This window comes from Anopheles bellator, chromosome 1 (assembly GCF_943735745.2).
Source record: "Anopheles bellator chromosome 1, idAnoBellAS_SP24_06.2, whole genome shotgun sequence".
NCBI lineage: Eukaryota > Metazoa > Arthropoda > Insecta > Diptera > Culicidae > Anopheles > Anopheles bellator.
In genome coordinates, this window is record NC_071285.1 from 52,726,518 (window position 1) to 52,739,362 (window position 12,845).

General features: G+C 51.2%; 1 protein-coding gene across 1 annotated transcript; it reads right to left on the reverse strand.

Moving 5' to 3' along the window:
• Positions 1-1,420: 1,420 nt before the first annotated feature.
• LOC131215829 (uncharacterized) lies at positions 1,421-11,229 on the reverse strand. The gene is made up of 8 exons (XM_058210225.1): positions 11,149-11,229; positions 9,269-9,299; positions 8,638-8,717; positions 7,470-7,614; positions 6,085-6,395; positions 5,767-5,919; positions 5,204-5,386; positions 1,421-1,690 (listed from the first exon to the last, which is right to left on the reverse strand). The coding sequence occupies exons 1-8, from the start codon at positions 11,227-11,229 to the stop codon at positions 1,421-1,423; spliced, it is 1,254 nt and encodes a 417-aa protein (XP_058066208.1).
• Between the last annotated feature and the right edge of the window lie 1,616 nt (positions 11,230-12,845).

A 12,845-nucleotide genomic window follows, 5' to 3' on the forward strand; every position in this document is an offset into this window, starting at 1 on the left:
CACGTGCCTGGCGCGGGCTTTCCAAAAGCAAAGTAAGACCAAAATGAAATTTCAGGGCACATTTCGGCAGATTGTTCGGCGAATGTGTGTCCTTGGACACTATCGGACCTATCGCTAGCTCAGATCCGATATTTAGCACCGCGCGAATGGCCGTCCGACGTGTCGTCGGCGCTTCCTTATTTGCTTACCACTTCACCCAACTTGCAGTGCCCCGGGGTAACCAAATGCCACCTCCGTTCACTGGCCGAACGTTCCGGTGGCTGCGTCTCTTTTTTCCCAATTTCACTCCACAGCACAATTCCCCAGAATCTCGTCACTCGCGGAATGCATTTGCAGCGGAGTCTCATACGGTCCGTGTTCCGGGTGTTCCGAAACCCAGAAACGACACGGCAATCCAATCGCTGTCCTGTCACCGAACGAAGATGATGCACTCGTAGAAAAGCTTCGCCAAATACAAAAACGAAACACAAAACCTGCGGCTGATGTATTCATTGGGATTCCGTCGCCCGGGAACCGCCCGGGCAATGCTGGACCCCCGGTCGCCGGATACGTACAAGACCTACCAGTGGTGAGAGATTTGAAACCATTCACGTGCCCCGACGTGCAGGGCCGACTACGATGTCTCCGATGAAGACGACGCTGAGGATGTAGCGACGCTAGCGTTATACTTGAGGTTCAATAGGATATGGTGGTTGCGGGTAAGGTTTTTCTTGGATGCAGGCTTTTTTACCCCTTTCACTGTCCTGGGGCCTGGTCTGGTCGCGAGCCGATTGAGTGTCGTCGTCAGAGTTTGGTTTTGAGTGATGGCTCCGCACTCCGTATTTTATCACACGTTCATAATTTAAAAGCCGTGTGCCGATAGCGTTCGCTATTATCAAGGACCTCTAGGTGTCCCTTTGGTTCGATTCCGCGGCCAGTGAGTGAGAGTTACTAGAAGCAGCGCACAGAGTACACCACTCGCGGCTTAATGCTAATTAATGGCTAAAGGGGGAAAATGAAGCCTCTAGATCTGCGACACTCCTATCGTCGACCGTGTAAATACTACCCTCAGATGCCGGTGCTGGTGTCCTTGTCATCATTAAAAACTATGTACAGCCACGCCGCGGCTCAAATCAGCGTGTCCCATTGTCCGTAGTCGGAGCTCCCGGGTCGAAGGGACAAAAAAGGACTTGCGACACACCACACCGTTCCATCTATTGGTACCCTCGATCTCAGGTGTGCTGCAGGGCGTTCTGCAAGGGCAATCGGGAAAATAAAACCGGTGTTTTGTGTCGTACCTGCGTACCAATATTTGTACAAACCGATGTACAGTATGACAAACGTCACTCGAACTGCCACTTGCGCGCCTGATCCTATCACCCTTTCGCTTATGGTGGCCCTCGGCTCGGCGCTACTTGACCGGGATGTGGGGCGCAGTTTATTATGTTCGATGAACTCGCTTCAGTAGCTCCTCGGGTCCGGCATCCTGCTCCCGGTGCCGATGCTGCCGGTGCACCTTCGCCCGATGCTGACGACGATGGGACGGTGCCGTCGGTGGCGCCAGTTGACCATTGTTGTCGCCGGTCGCTTGGTGAGCACTTCCGGCTGGATCGACCGGCAATTGTACCAATCGGTGCCCTGTGTCCTCGATTGGTTCGCTGGAGGATGCACTTTGCGCGGGTGGCACAGTGCGCGGGTGACAATTTTTGCTCTGCAAAATAGACGGAAAAGGGAAAAGGAAAAGCGGTCTACAGTTTGTGTTGTGATCCGGTGGAAGCTGGACAACGGCAAACAAACACGTGGCACGAAGCGAAGCGATGGAAAACTCGAACACATTTGCATCGCATCCCCTCGCCGGGCGGACGGAACCGGCGAGGGGGGAAATTAATTTCACTTGCATTAGAGAGCGACGACGGGCCAGAAACCGTCTGGCATTAAAAAAATCCATTAAATTGATGTTATTTTTTAATCCATTTGAGTCGGGCGATGGGACGGACACTGAGCGGGGTCCTGAAAATGGGATCGAAAGCAACACTCGAACGCGACGTTCGGCGTCGGAACGTGCACAACAACAGCAGCCCAGTGGAAGATGCAACATTAAAACATAATCGAAAATGAACAGCGAGCGATCCTCGTCCGTTGTTTACGGTCGATTAGGTCGAACCGAAAGTAGTGCCGTTTTCGCGTCCCTGTCCTTGGCTTCTTTCGCTCGGGCAAGTTGCAGCAATGTTTCTGTAAAAGTAATCTATCTCTATGTATTTTGTAATAGGTACAAAAACGTCCCCACAACCCAGGTCAATATTATACGTAAATAGTCGATCACTTAGAATGTTAGGGTTTGCCTTTGAGGCTGAGGCTTTTCAGAGGCGATTCCTAGGAGTCGCAATCTTGAACGTCACATTTTTTCTTAACATTTGCCAGCTTGTAGTATCTCGGCCACTTTCATGTTCAAGGTTTCTGATGTCTGTCTTTTTTTTTATATCTAACTTCTCTTTCTCTTTATATTATCTCTCTTTCTTTAATATTTCTATTGTTTAGCTGTAAGTGTCAACTAGGCCTCATGACTGGTAGCTATAACTAAGGAATAAATTATTCTATTTGCGCAAAAAGAGTAAAAAATATCTCTTAAAATTTAACTGAAACGCTTGGCGACCCAAAAAAGCGTCGGTCAAAAATACAGCTATCGCCCGTATTTATATAAACCAACCATCTTAGAATATTCATTCCGTTTATCCTACGTAGAAAACTTAGGTTAAGCTACCGAAATGTTTTGCATGCTTTAAATACATTAACCACAAAAAATAGTGAAAATGAACTTTCAGAACATTCCGTTCGCTTTCCATAGCACCATTACGGCACGCCTTGTGGATTGACCCACTGCGGACCTCAGACTTGAAGGATCTTCCCGAGAGTCGAGTCTTAACGTGTCTTCGTCTCGCAGACAGAATATTATACAAATTCATCAGCCGCCCATTGTTCGTTGGAAACTTTGCACGAAATACATAAAAACGGAACATCTTCTTCGGGCTTTCGGACGCCAGCGAGGGCTTCCGTTTTTCACTCTATTTGCAGTGGCTCGGCGCGCTCAACAGTATGTCGTTAAAATTCCTGCACATTGTGACACCGAGAGCACCGGTGTCTTGGCCGGGCCGTCCTCAGTTTAGGTGTCATTAGTCACCGGCGGTGTAAGTAACACGGGTTTTCCATAAACGTAACTCACGGCACGGCACCCTCCAAGACCGGAAACCGACCCCGTTGGTGCCGGTAATGCCGGGGGCCCTGTAAGCTCGCTACTTTGCCGGCCCTAGCCTCAGACCTGAGGTTTTTATCAACTTACTCACACAGTGGCCCCCGGCAAGCACACAAGCACACGTGCTGGGCCCAAATTTCTCGCCTGCCTGGCTGCCTGGGCGAAGAGATTCTTGCTTGTCACTCACAATGATTGATAACAAAGCGACCCGCATGTAATCGTTGTGACACTTTTCGCCGGCAACGGCGGAGCGACCCACAGCCAGTCAGTCGGCATCTGTCTACTTTTGCAGCGCCCATTTCCAAGGATCACGTTCCGGCCGCCGCCCTAGGGGGGGGACACACACGATGAAGTTCCCGTGACGTACACCTATCGTTCAACGGATTCTGTGGCCTCCGAGTCTTTTTGCTTCATTACACGAGCCCGATCCTGACAGTAAGCGCTTGGCGGTGGAACATCCGGAACACTCCGGAAAATAAAACCAACTTCCGACGGTAAGGGCCGAGGGGGTCGCGTGCCGCGCCTGGAACGATACCCTCATCACGCGCGAAACGGGTTGAGCCCGGAGCGCACCGGAGCCGAGCGTAGAGTTTCAAGAAAATTTTCCACAATTTTTCACCTCGGGGCCCAACACGAGGCCGTGTTCCGGCCGTGTTGCCGGTGCTCACGTAACACCACAAACCCGGCTGCGGTCGCCTGCGGCTGCCTACTGAAGTTGTCACGACGATGGCGATGATTATGATGATGATGATGGTGATGGTGGTGATGAACGTGAGGGTGCCAACCACATCACAAGAACTTCGACCGGATACGGCTACGGCCCATAACCGTTAACCGTTCGATTTTATTTATATTACGGCACCCCGGCATCCGGAAAAATGCTCGGAGGCCGGCCCAGCCCCCCGGTCTAATGACATCCTTATCGACGCCGAACGCCGAACAAGCGCCGTCGGGGAAACCGATTCCGGCGGCGATCGGAACGGCGTTGTGGAAATTGTTTTGATTGCACAAATGGAGCACGGGGCACGCCGCGTGCCGCTTCCTTGGCAGTGTGGGCGAGCAACCGGGTCCGTTGAGGCCACGGAGGGTTTGGCGAACAAACAGATGCAAACATGTAAATATGCTCACCGGGGAAACCACACTCGGTTCCTGGGGTCGGAGCGCTTGTCAACATATCTATGGCGCAGAGCGAAGCACCAGATGTCGCTAGGAAGTAGCCAGACTCCTCACGGAGCCCCGTTACGCCCGTGGGGGTCACCACAGTCACCTGCCACCGACCTCCTTAATGATCCGTTTCATTCTTGTGTTCAATGGTCCTGCGTAACGTCGTCAGGAATGCCGGTACCCGAGCTGCCGAGACTCGACTCGAAAGAGTGGCCTTTTGAACTTTGTGTCCCTGCAGCGATTTACTTCGCAATCACACATGCACGCACACGTGCAAGTAAGTCGTCCCTGGGGGGAATCCCTGTACGAATGCGAAGTCATCGGGACCATCAAGATACCACGGCTCGGTGTGCATTACTGTGGTCCTGTGGCCGAGAGATAAATAAAAAATGTACCTCCTGGTAAACCCACGGACACGGTGCATCCTCGAGCTGGTGGTAAGTGGTCCAGGTGGCCCCGGGAGAGGCCAATCGGGGGTAATTTATTCCACCGGGCAGTGGCGTCGCATTCCACCGCTGGGCCACCACTGCGACGCTGCTGCGGGCAACCGATGGCGTACTTCGTCCCGGAAATGAACTAATTTATTTTAATACACACAGCCTAACGAAGGAGAGTGAAGCGCCCCGGAAGCCCGGATCAAAGGTGGCCAAACGACCGGCACGGACCGGTCGGAATACTTTCCGTGTGTCCCCCTTGTGACGTGTTGAAGATCGTTGTCGGCAGCAGGCCAGCGACACTAATGAGGTCGGTACGGTCGACAAGCCACACGGGTGTCCTGATGACCGCAGCATCCTCTGGCGGGACACTTACCTTTGGACCGCATTCACACTTCAGCACCCACTGCACGTCCACGAACTGGTTCTCGATATGTATCTGGCGTGACTGCAGCATCTCCTGGTCGAGCGGATCAATCGACGCACTGTCCCACAGGTCGTACCCGTGCTCGATGAAATCGAACGGATCGCCCGAGTTCAAAGGGCACAGTAGCTCCACCTGGTGGTGGGGAAGAGGAAAAGGTGCTGGTAGATGGTTTCTGGTCTGATCGCAGTTCACGGCGACGAATGTTATTCGGCGAGCGGTTCGTTAAGGCGAGCAGCTAACCGCAGCTAAATGAACTCGGTTTCGGTAAATCTAACGCCATTTTTTTTATTTACTGTCAGCCCCCTGGCGGCAGATTCAATTAGGCTCGTTTCCGGTTCGCTTTGGGTGGTGTCACCCGCTGCGATTTGGCTGGTGTCGAGTGATTATAATTTTAATTCCTTACACTAATACCGACCGACGCAAACCACGGTAGGTCCATTTTGAATGGCGGTTGCCGATCGTTACCGAGTCCGCAATCATAACGATTACGCCGGGGGGGGCGAGTTACCTACCTTAATCGTGGTGGTTATTGAAGGCACACAGCACATGTTGGCGTCCCGGCACAGGCTGCAGGACTTTGGTCGGTAGAGCTTCCGCGAAACGCACGGCCCGAGCCGCAACCGGGACGCGGCCGTCCGTTGGATGCTTCGACACTCGTGGCCCTTCTGTTAAGCGCAGGAGAAAGAGAAGAAGCAGAAGCGGAACCACGCGGATCGCAAATCATTAGATAATTACTTCGAAACGCTCGGCGGACGGCGGCTATCTCTAATGAGCCATTGGGAGATAATCTAGCGCCAATGAGTGCGCGATGTCCAGGACGGTGACCTTACCCGTCGCCGGTGTTCGCTCTCGGCGAGCAGCGCAACGCCGTTCGCGGCGTAGCTGGTGCTGCCCTCGTACGGTCGGTGCTTTCGGCTCGGGGCAGCACTGTGGCCGCCGGGCTGGGCGACGTACTCTCCGCCGCCGCCGACGTAGTAATTATGGTCCGACCGCGCACACCGATGGTTCTCGCACAGCCGTATCGTGCTCAGCCGCTGGCAGCCGGGCGTGGTGGTGATGTTCCTGGTCGACGTGCCGATGCCGCAGCTCTGCGAACACGCCGACCACACGCTGGTGGACGAGTTGTAACAGGTGGCGTTCACTGTTGGTGGTGGAAAACCCGAAGGCGGGGACGAATGAGATTACACCTGCAGTGCTACCTATGTTTTATGCGAACCAGGGAGAACTCACGGAAAACGCAGAGATAGATAGTGTCCCAGGCAGGATGCCAGACCCCACTGTATGAACCGCACAGAGAGGCAAAAACTGTTGGACATAGAGGTACTCGAGAAATCCATAACTTACGAAAAAAAAAAACGGGCGGCCACATCATATCACACACAGAGGGCGGAGGACTATGAACTACGTAGTCCTACCGACCGGACGACGACGACGACACAATACGGAAAGTGACCGAAATTAATGATGCCCCAAGATATGACAGCCCACCGCAGCTGATGTATGGGCGTGCGCGAAAACGGAACTGGGGACAAAGAACACCAAAAATGTCTCTCTGTGAGAGAGGGAGAGAGAGAGCGAAAGAGATGGAATGAAAAACGGTCCTCCCGGGGGGGTAGGGTGGGTGCTAGAAAATCCGTGTACATAAAAATCTATGTTCGGTGCGCTGTCCGTAAATCACTCGCCGTCGACTCGGCGATGACCGTCAGGGCACGGGCCACGATACGACACCGGACACGGGGTTTGACTTTCGAGTGCTGCCGGAACTCAATGTCTGTAATCTCAAGTGTCATGTTGTAGCCAAATAAAGCTGCGAAAGACAAAAAAACAAACCGGTCCCCCAAACAAGCTGCCCGGACACCCCGGAAAGGGGTGCTGATTTCGGCACAGAAGTCCGGAACGCAAGCGCTTGAAACGGCCATTGCAAGTAAAGTTTAATACGCCGAGTGCTGGGTCACCGAAAACGGTCCATTAAAAGGGGCGACGATTCAGTTTATGTGTTCACTAAATTTAATTTAACGGCTTAGAGCTGGGTTTTTTATGGTGTTTGTTTGATAGACTAATTAATTGCAGAGCTTGATCTATTCGTTTACAGTTGAAACTAAAACACTACCTTCGAAGAATGCATTAATTGTACCCTTTGGACACTCCAGTTTTATATTTAAACAAATAGTTCGTTTTAATCCGGGCGTCCTTGGGGGCACTTTGAGGTACTCACCATCAGTGGCTGGCTGCTCGCAGAGCCACACCCGGCAGCAGTGGTCCGGAAGTTCGACGAGCTTCGGGGCAACGCAGATCGACGTGTCGACGGGCGGAGGCAGGTTCTCGTGTGGACACAGCGTCGAGCACGCGTGTCGTCCATTCTGTGGGAGATAAAAGTAGTCACGCTTAAAATATCCTTTTTCCATTGGCAGCCATTTAAGAGTTAGAGTTGGAGAATCGGCCACCACCAACCTACGTTTTTTAATTCCCATCGAGTTTCCCAAGATTCCCCGACAAGTTGGTCCAGCAGCGGGACGCTAACAGAAGGATCAGTCGCTCCTTCGGAAGGACCAAATCAAATATTGACTATCTTGTAATTGGTTTTCCTGGTCCGCGGATAGAAAGGGGGTATCGATATCCGGCCCGGTTTCGCCACTGATCAAAATTCAAATTTCCCCAAACCATTTCCGGTTTCGCTTTGCTGCGTATCGCCCACCCAGTACCGGTGGGCCAGTACAAGCGGAAATGGGTGTCCGCGTTCGGCAGAACTTTGTTTGATCGGACAGCAAAGTTCAGGTTGTTCAGCTTGGGCACCTTCCAACAGATGCCCTGATTGAATTTGGAGTAAAATTACCGAAACGATCTTCGGAATGGGCACTGCAGGTGAGAGAAAAAAAAACCAACAGGCAATGATGATACCTGCCGCGAGTGGGATGTTTTGTGGCCGATGTTGATAACCCGGAGAAGGAAAAGAACCGGACGAAAATGAGAAAAATCAACAAACTGCCGACGACAAATCGAAATGCGGCCCACGAATTTCGCACCTTCCTTTTTTTTCGCCCATTGTAAAGTCAGATGGACGTCGCAGTCCTTTGGAGTGTCCGTAATCCGGGCTGTAAAATGTAATTATCAGTCCCGTTTGATGGCCGGTAGTTAATTACAGGACCGGTGCCGGCAGGGGCGGGATCACCGCTTAACGACCGGATCATATTGCGTCGTCGCTTTGAAAAAATCCTGATCCTTTTTAGGAAGCACCTCACCCACAGCGTTCGATCGAAACACAATGAGCCCACTCACTTTGCCGGCAAAGTTTCCGAATTGATTGCGTTACCGGGCGGACTGGTAGAGTGGGGGCCGGCACCGCGGAAGCATACAAAGGATATTGTCGCGCTTGGTTCACTTACCTGACAAACGCACTGCGTTCGGCAATCGAGTTTGAACGTTTCGCCGTGGAAGTATGTCGCGTTCCCCACGGTACAGCCATCTGCAAAGATAGGTGATAGAAAATAAGCAATAGGACTAACCGCACCGAATGGCGCATTGTGGCTGAGCTCGTATCACGCACGCAGCTCCTTGAGGGGCCGAGCCACCTTGAAGTGATGCGTGAAAATGGCCGCCTTTCCGTTGTGTGAGATCGATGGCATCCTTCATCAGCGCTGGGAGCCCTATTTTCTACCAAATCAATATTCCGACCGTACCGCATCGGGAGCCCACAGAGACGCTTGTGATACGTTTAGGATGGCCCTAACGGTAGGACAAAAGTCAATCTTCGTAGGATGTGCTTGACAATTTCTGAGTCACGCACCGAGCACCGAGTTGATTGAAGTGGAGCTCGCACGGAAGAAAAAGATTATGTGCCAAACAAGGGTTTCCTATTTTTCGAGAACCGTTCACCGCATCGAGCACTCACATTCGATATAACTACAGTACCTGGACCTCATAACGCCTGATCCGATTGTTGATTAATTTGTTTAATTCAAGTCGCAGTGATATCAGTCCCATTGTTTCACGTGCAATCCTGCCCAGTACACTTACCATAATTTAGCGCTATCTGTGGATCGTAGACCTGGAACGGAAAACGGAAGACTTCATTAAAACTAGAGCACCACAGATTGGGTTGCCAGTGGTGCCATTTTATTTGCCCGACAAAGCGAAGCTCACAGACTGAAAGGACTTTCGAATAAACAGCCGGCATGCATTGGCCCTTTCACCCGACAACGCACGTCACAAATGTGCAAACATAATAGTATTTTCGATTCCGTACCATGCCGAATGGCGACCCGAGTGGCGACCCGACTCCAATAATCCAATCACAGTAAACGATGCCATCGGATGCCGGTGGCACTGAATCGACCATCGGTACCATAATCTGGCCCCCTGAAGGGCGGTAAATATTCAATAATCTATATTGGGGCGGATGCAGCTGGCGAGCGGGACGCTCGGAGTCGGGCTGCTGTCCTCGGGTTGCACCGGCACGAGTAAACTTGCGAAGAAAGTGTCCTGCCCCGAAAAGGGTACAGGATTTGTTGGGAGCAAGTCCACCAGCGAGAAGGCCGACCGCAAACGATACAAGCCCTGAGTTGGTTGCCAAAAAAGGGACGGGTCGGGGGTGGCCAGATTGTTGAAGAGGTCGGTCCGGAACCATACCGGGAAGCCAGGGCTCGGAAGCTCATAAAATTTTAAATTTACTTCCTGACCATCTCAATAACTTTCACTTCACTTTCAAAGTTCGCCGAACGCTCCGGGGCTTAACGAGTTCGGTACGAATGGTGGCGGCAAACATATTTACGGTGTGTATGAGTGTGTTCCGAAAAACTCACGGGCTTCCCATCCACCCAGGACCGGGGGTTGGTTTCCTGCTTGTCTTTTGAATGGTTTCTGGAGATGAAAAAATACGACAATAGTTTGCGCGGCCCCTAACAAGGCTTCTGCGACCGAACCGAATGAAGCAACTTTGCGCGCTGAAAGTCCAAGTCGAGTGACGCGAACTGTGGAACCGGGATCTTCAAGATAAACGGAGCACAATTTAAGGTGGCCAGTGCGCGCTACCATATATCCTGGTTCGATTAGCTCTAGGCGAGCAGGTAAGCGGTGCAGAGCCGAAAGATCGAAGGACACAACTCACTGCGAGGCGAGCCATTGAATCGGTGCCATAAAGTCTTGCGGCCATTATGCGGCCCCCGGGGAATCGATGTGCTGAGGAGAATGACCGATAATTTTGCCCACTCTCAGCTTCACTGACGATAGCACAGTCCAATCGGCAGCCGTATAAAAAGAGACATTCGCATAAATCTGTGCGACATTTAGTAGCGCAACTTTTAATTAAACAACATTTAGAGAAGCCGGAGCGATTTCCACTTCACTAGCCAAAGACAATAAAAGTGAGCCATTAATTTTGCTGCAAACTTTTCTGCTGCCACAACTTTGTAGCCACATCAGGCCACATTGGCTGTCTTGGGTCTCTGTCTGTGGTGGCCTTTCAACGGACTCCGTTTTTTTACCGAACAGATTTTGATGAACCACCGTAAACTGAAAGGAACGAAAGAAGAAAAAAACATCCCACCGATTGTTGACTTGTCTGTTTCGGAGTTTTCACTTTTGGCTCTTCTGTTTACCGAAGCTCGGTGTATGTTTTATGCTCGCCCATGTTCTCTTGCTAATGTTGCGCCCATGTTCTCTGCTGTTCATTTGCTTCTGATGCACGCCTGCCAGCGGCTCTTTTCTTTTAAATAATGTTTATACGTTCGACCTAAGATTTAAAGATTGTTTCTAATGGCGCACTCTAACCTCAGTGTTGAGTTATTTTTTTCCGATAAACACGCTCTACCAACAGTGGATATGGCAGCCCACAGGATGGCGAACCAACCGTTAAACGGAATAACATCGCTCCGCTGTGCCCCAAGTTGGGGTCTTACCTGATTATCCGTGTTGATGGAAAACGCTGTGATGTCGAGGAGCCCACTCAGTACGCATCCGAGCAAAGCGTACACCCACATGGTCCTGTAAGGAAAAAAATGAGAAACAAAAAATCATGTTATTTGCAAAACATTCCCAGCTCCAAAGCTTTACTAGGCCCGCCGGAAGCCAATCGAACGCCAACAAAGCCAACTTCCGTGAACCGTAAATAGGCTCTTTTTGCGCCCAATCTGCAACTTCTTTTTCAGTAACACTTTGTTTCCTATTTTTATACTTCTTGGCCGCTAAACTTTTCCACGAAGATCGACTCCTTTTTTCCGCGGGCCACCATTTTCCACCAAAAAAATATTTGTTTGCTAAAAAACAGTAAGAAAATTCGATAACGTTGGATTACGCGCGTTGTGCGTGCCTTTTTTTGCCTATCTCTGTCCCGTTTTCCTATTTCCACTCCAAAGCGGCACCAAATTTGCAATCCGTTTCGGGGAGAAAAAACTTCGGCAATCGGGGCTTCGGTAGTGAACGGAAAATCATCCCTCTTTGGCTTGCTTACCTCAGCGGCTCGGGCCGCTACGGAGAGCAACTTTTGGAGTAACACGATTTTTGCAAACAAGTTTTAACAATTAACCGACGGGGTGCTTCAAACACTGAAGTGAAAATGTTGGCCCTGTTCCACCCGCCCGCCCTGTTGGGTGGAAAGTTTGTTGTGCTGTTTTATGATTACGTGTGAAGTGATTTTCCACGACGTGCCCCAAGCCGGTATCGATGACAAAAACTTTGGCCGCGGCCGAGGGCGCGATCGTCGACTCCGGGTTCAGCTCTTTTTTTTCTCGCAGATTCGCTTATCCATAAAATGCAAGCAAAACTCGCCACTCGCCCGGGCGGTAGATTGAGATTCGTTCCATCTCTTCCTTTAGGTGCGTAAAATATTCAACAACTTGGCCGCGGGGAAAGATCGTCGCAAGGACGCCTTCCACCTTTCATTGATATTCAAACCCGGCGGTTCGTGGGCGAAGGTAGCGAAGCGTTCGGGCGGGCTTCTTCGCGACAGGCTCCAGTTGCTTTCTTCACCCGATCGATTTCGGAGGACCAGAGGAAACTTTTTCATTCGATGCCCGCCCAACGCCCAGCGCCCGTTGTTGGTTCGATCCGCGAGTTCCTACGGTGGATTGGTCCAGATTCAAGATTTGCCCTTTCGGGTGGCATTAGCTTGTCGGCCACCACCGTCGCTGCGAGGAAAAAGTTTGAGCACAGCTCAGCGGTGCGAAGAGGTGCGATTCGATTTGTCGAATCGCGAAAGAAAAGGTAACGAACCGGTGAACTCGGTGCCACTTAAAGCCCAACCGCTTTTTTGGGCGATGTTTGTGTTCGAAAAGGACACCTTTTCTTCGTGTGCCATCTTTAAGGCGAAGCCGGTGTTTGTTCGAAGTATAAACGGTGGCTCGGGCGAAAGTTGGTCTTCAGTGTTGGCAGTGTTGCAGGAGCAGGCACCAGAAATGAGCTATTATTACTTAAACGGGCGAGTCTTTTTATGAGCGCCGGGCTTTATTTTACGCCAGTTTTATGTCGGTCGTCCGGCGGAGAGCTGGAACGGACCCACAGTAATCTATTTTCGGAGACGTTGTTATTTTTTAATGCCGATAAGTTGGGAATTTTCAGGCCATTCCCAAAGGTGAATTTCATGCCATATTATAATTAC

What these genes read in the sequence shown, in the direction of transcription:
- LOC131215829 (XM_058210225.1), bottom strand. Translation starts at nt 11,229, where the DNA reads ATGTGGGTGTACGCTTTGCTCGGATGCGTACTGAGTGGGCTCCTCGAC. An exon ending in GAACGCAGTGCGTTTGTCAG is followed by an intron (nt 7,615 to 8,637) that starts GTAAGTGAACCA and finishes TATCTCCCACAG; the next exon opens with AATGGACGACACGCGTGCTC. An exon ending in AGTGTGAATGCGGTCCAAAG is followed by an intron (nt 1,691 to 5,203) that starts GTAAGTGTCCCG and finishes TCTATTTTGCAG; the next exon opens with AGCAAAAATTGTCACCCGCG.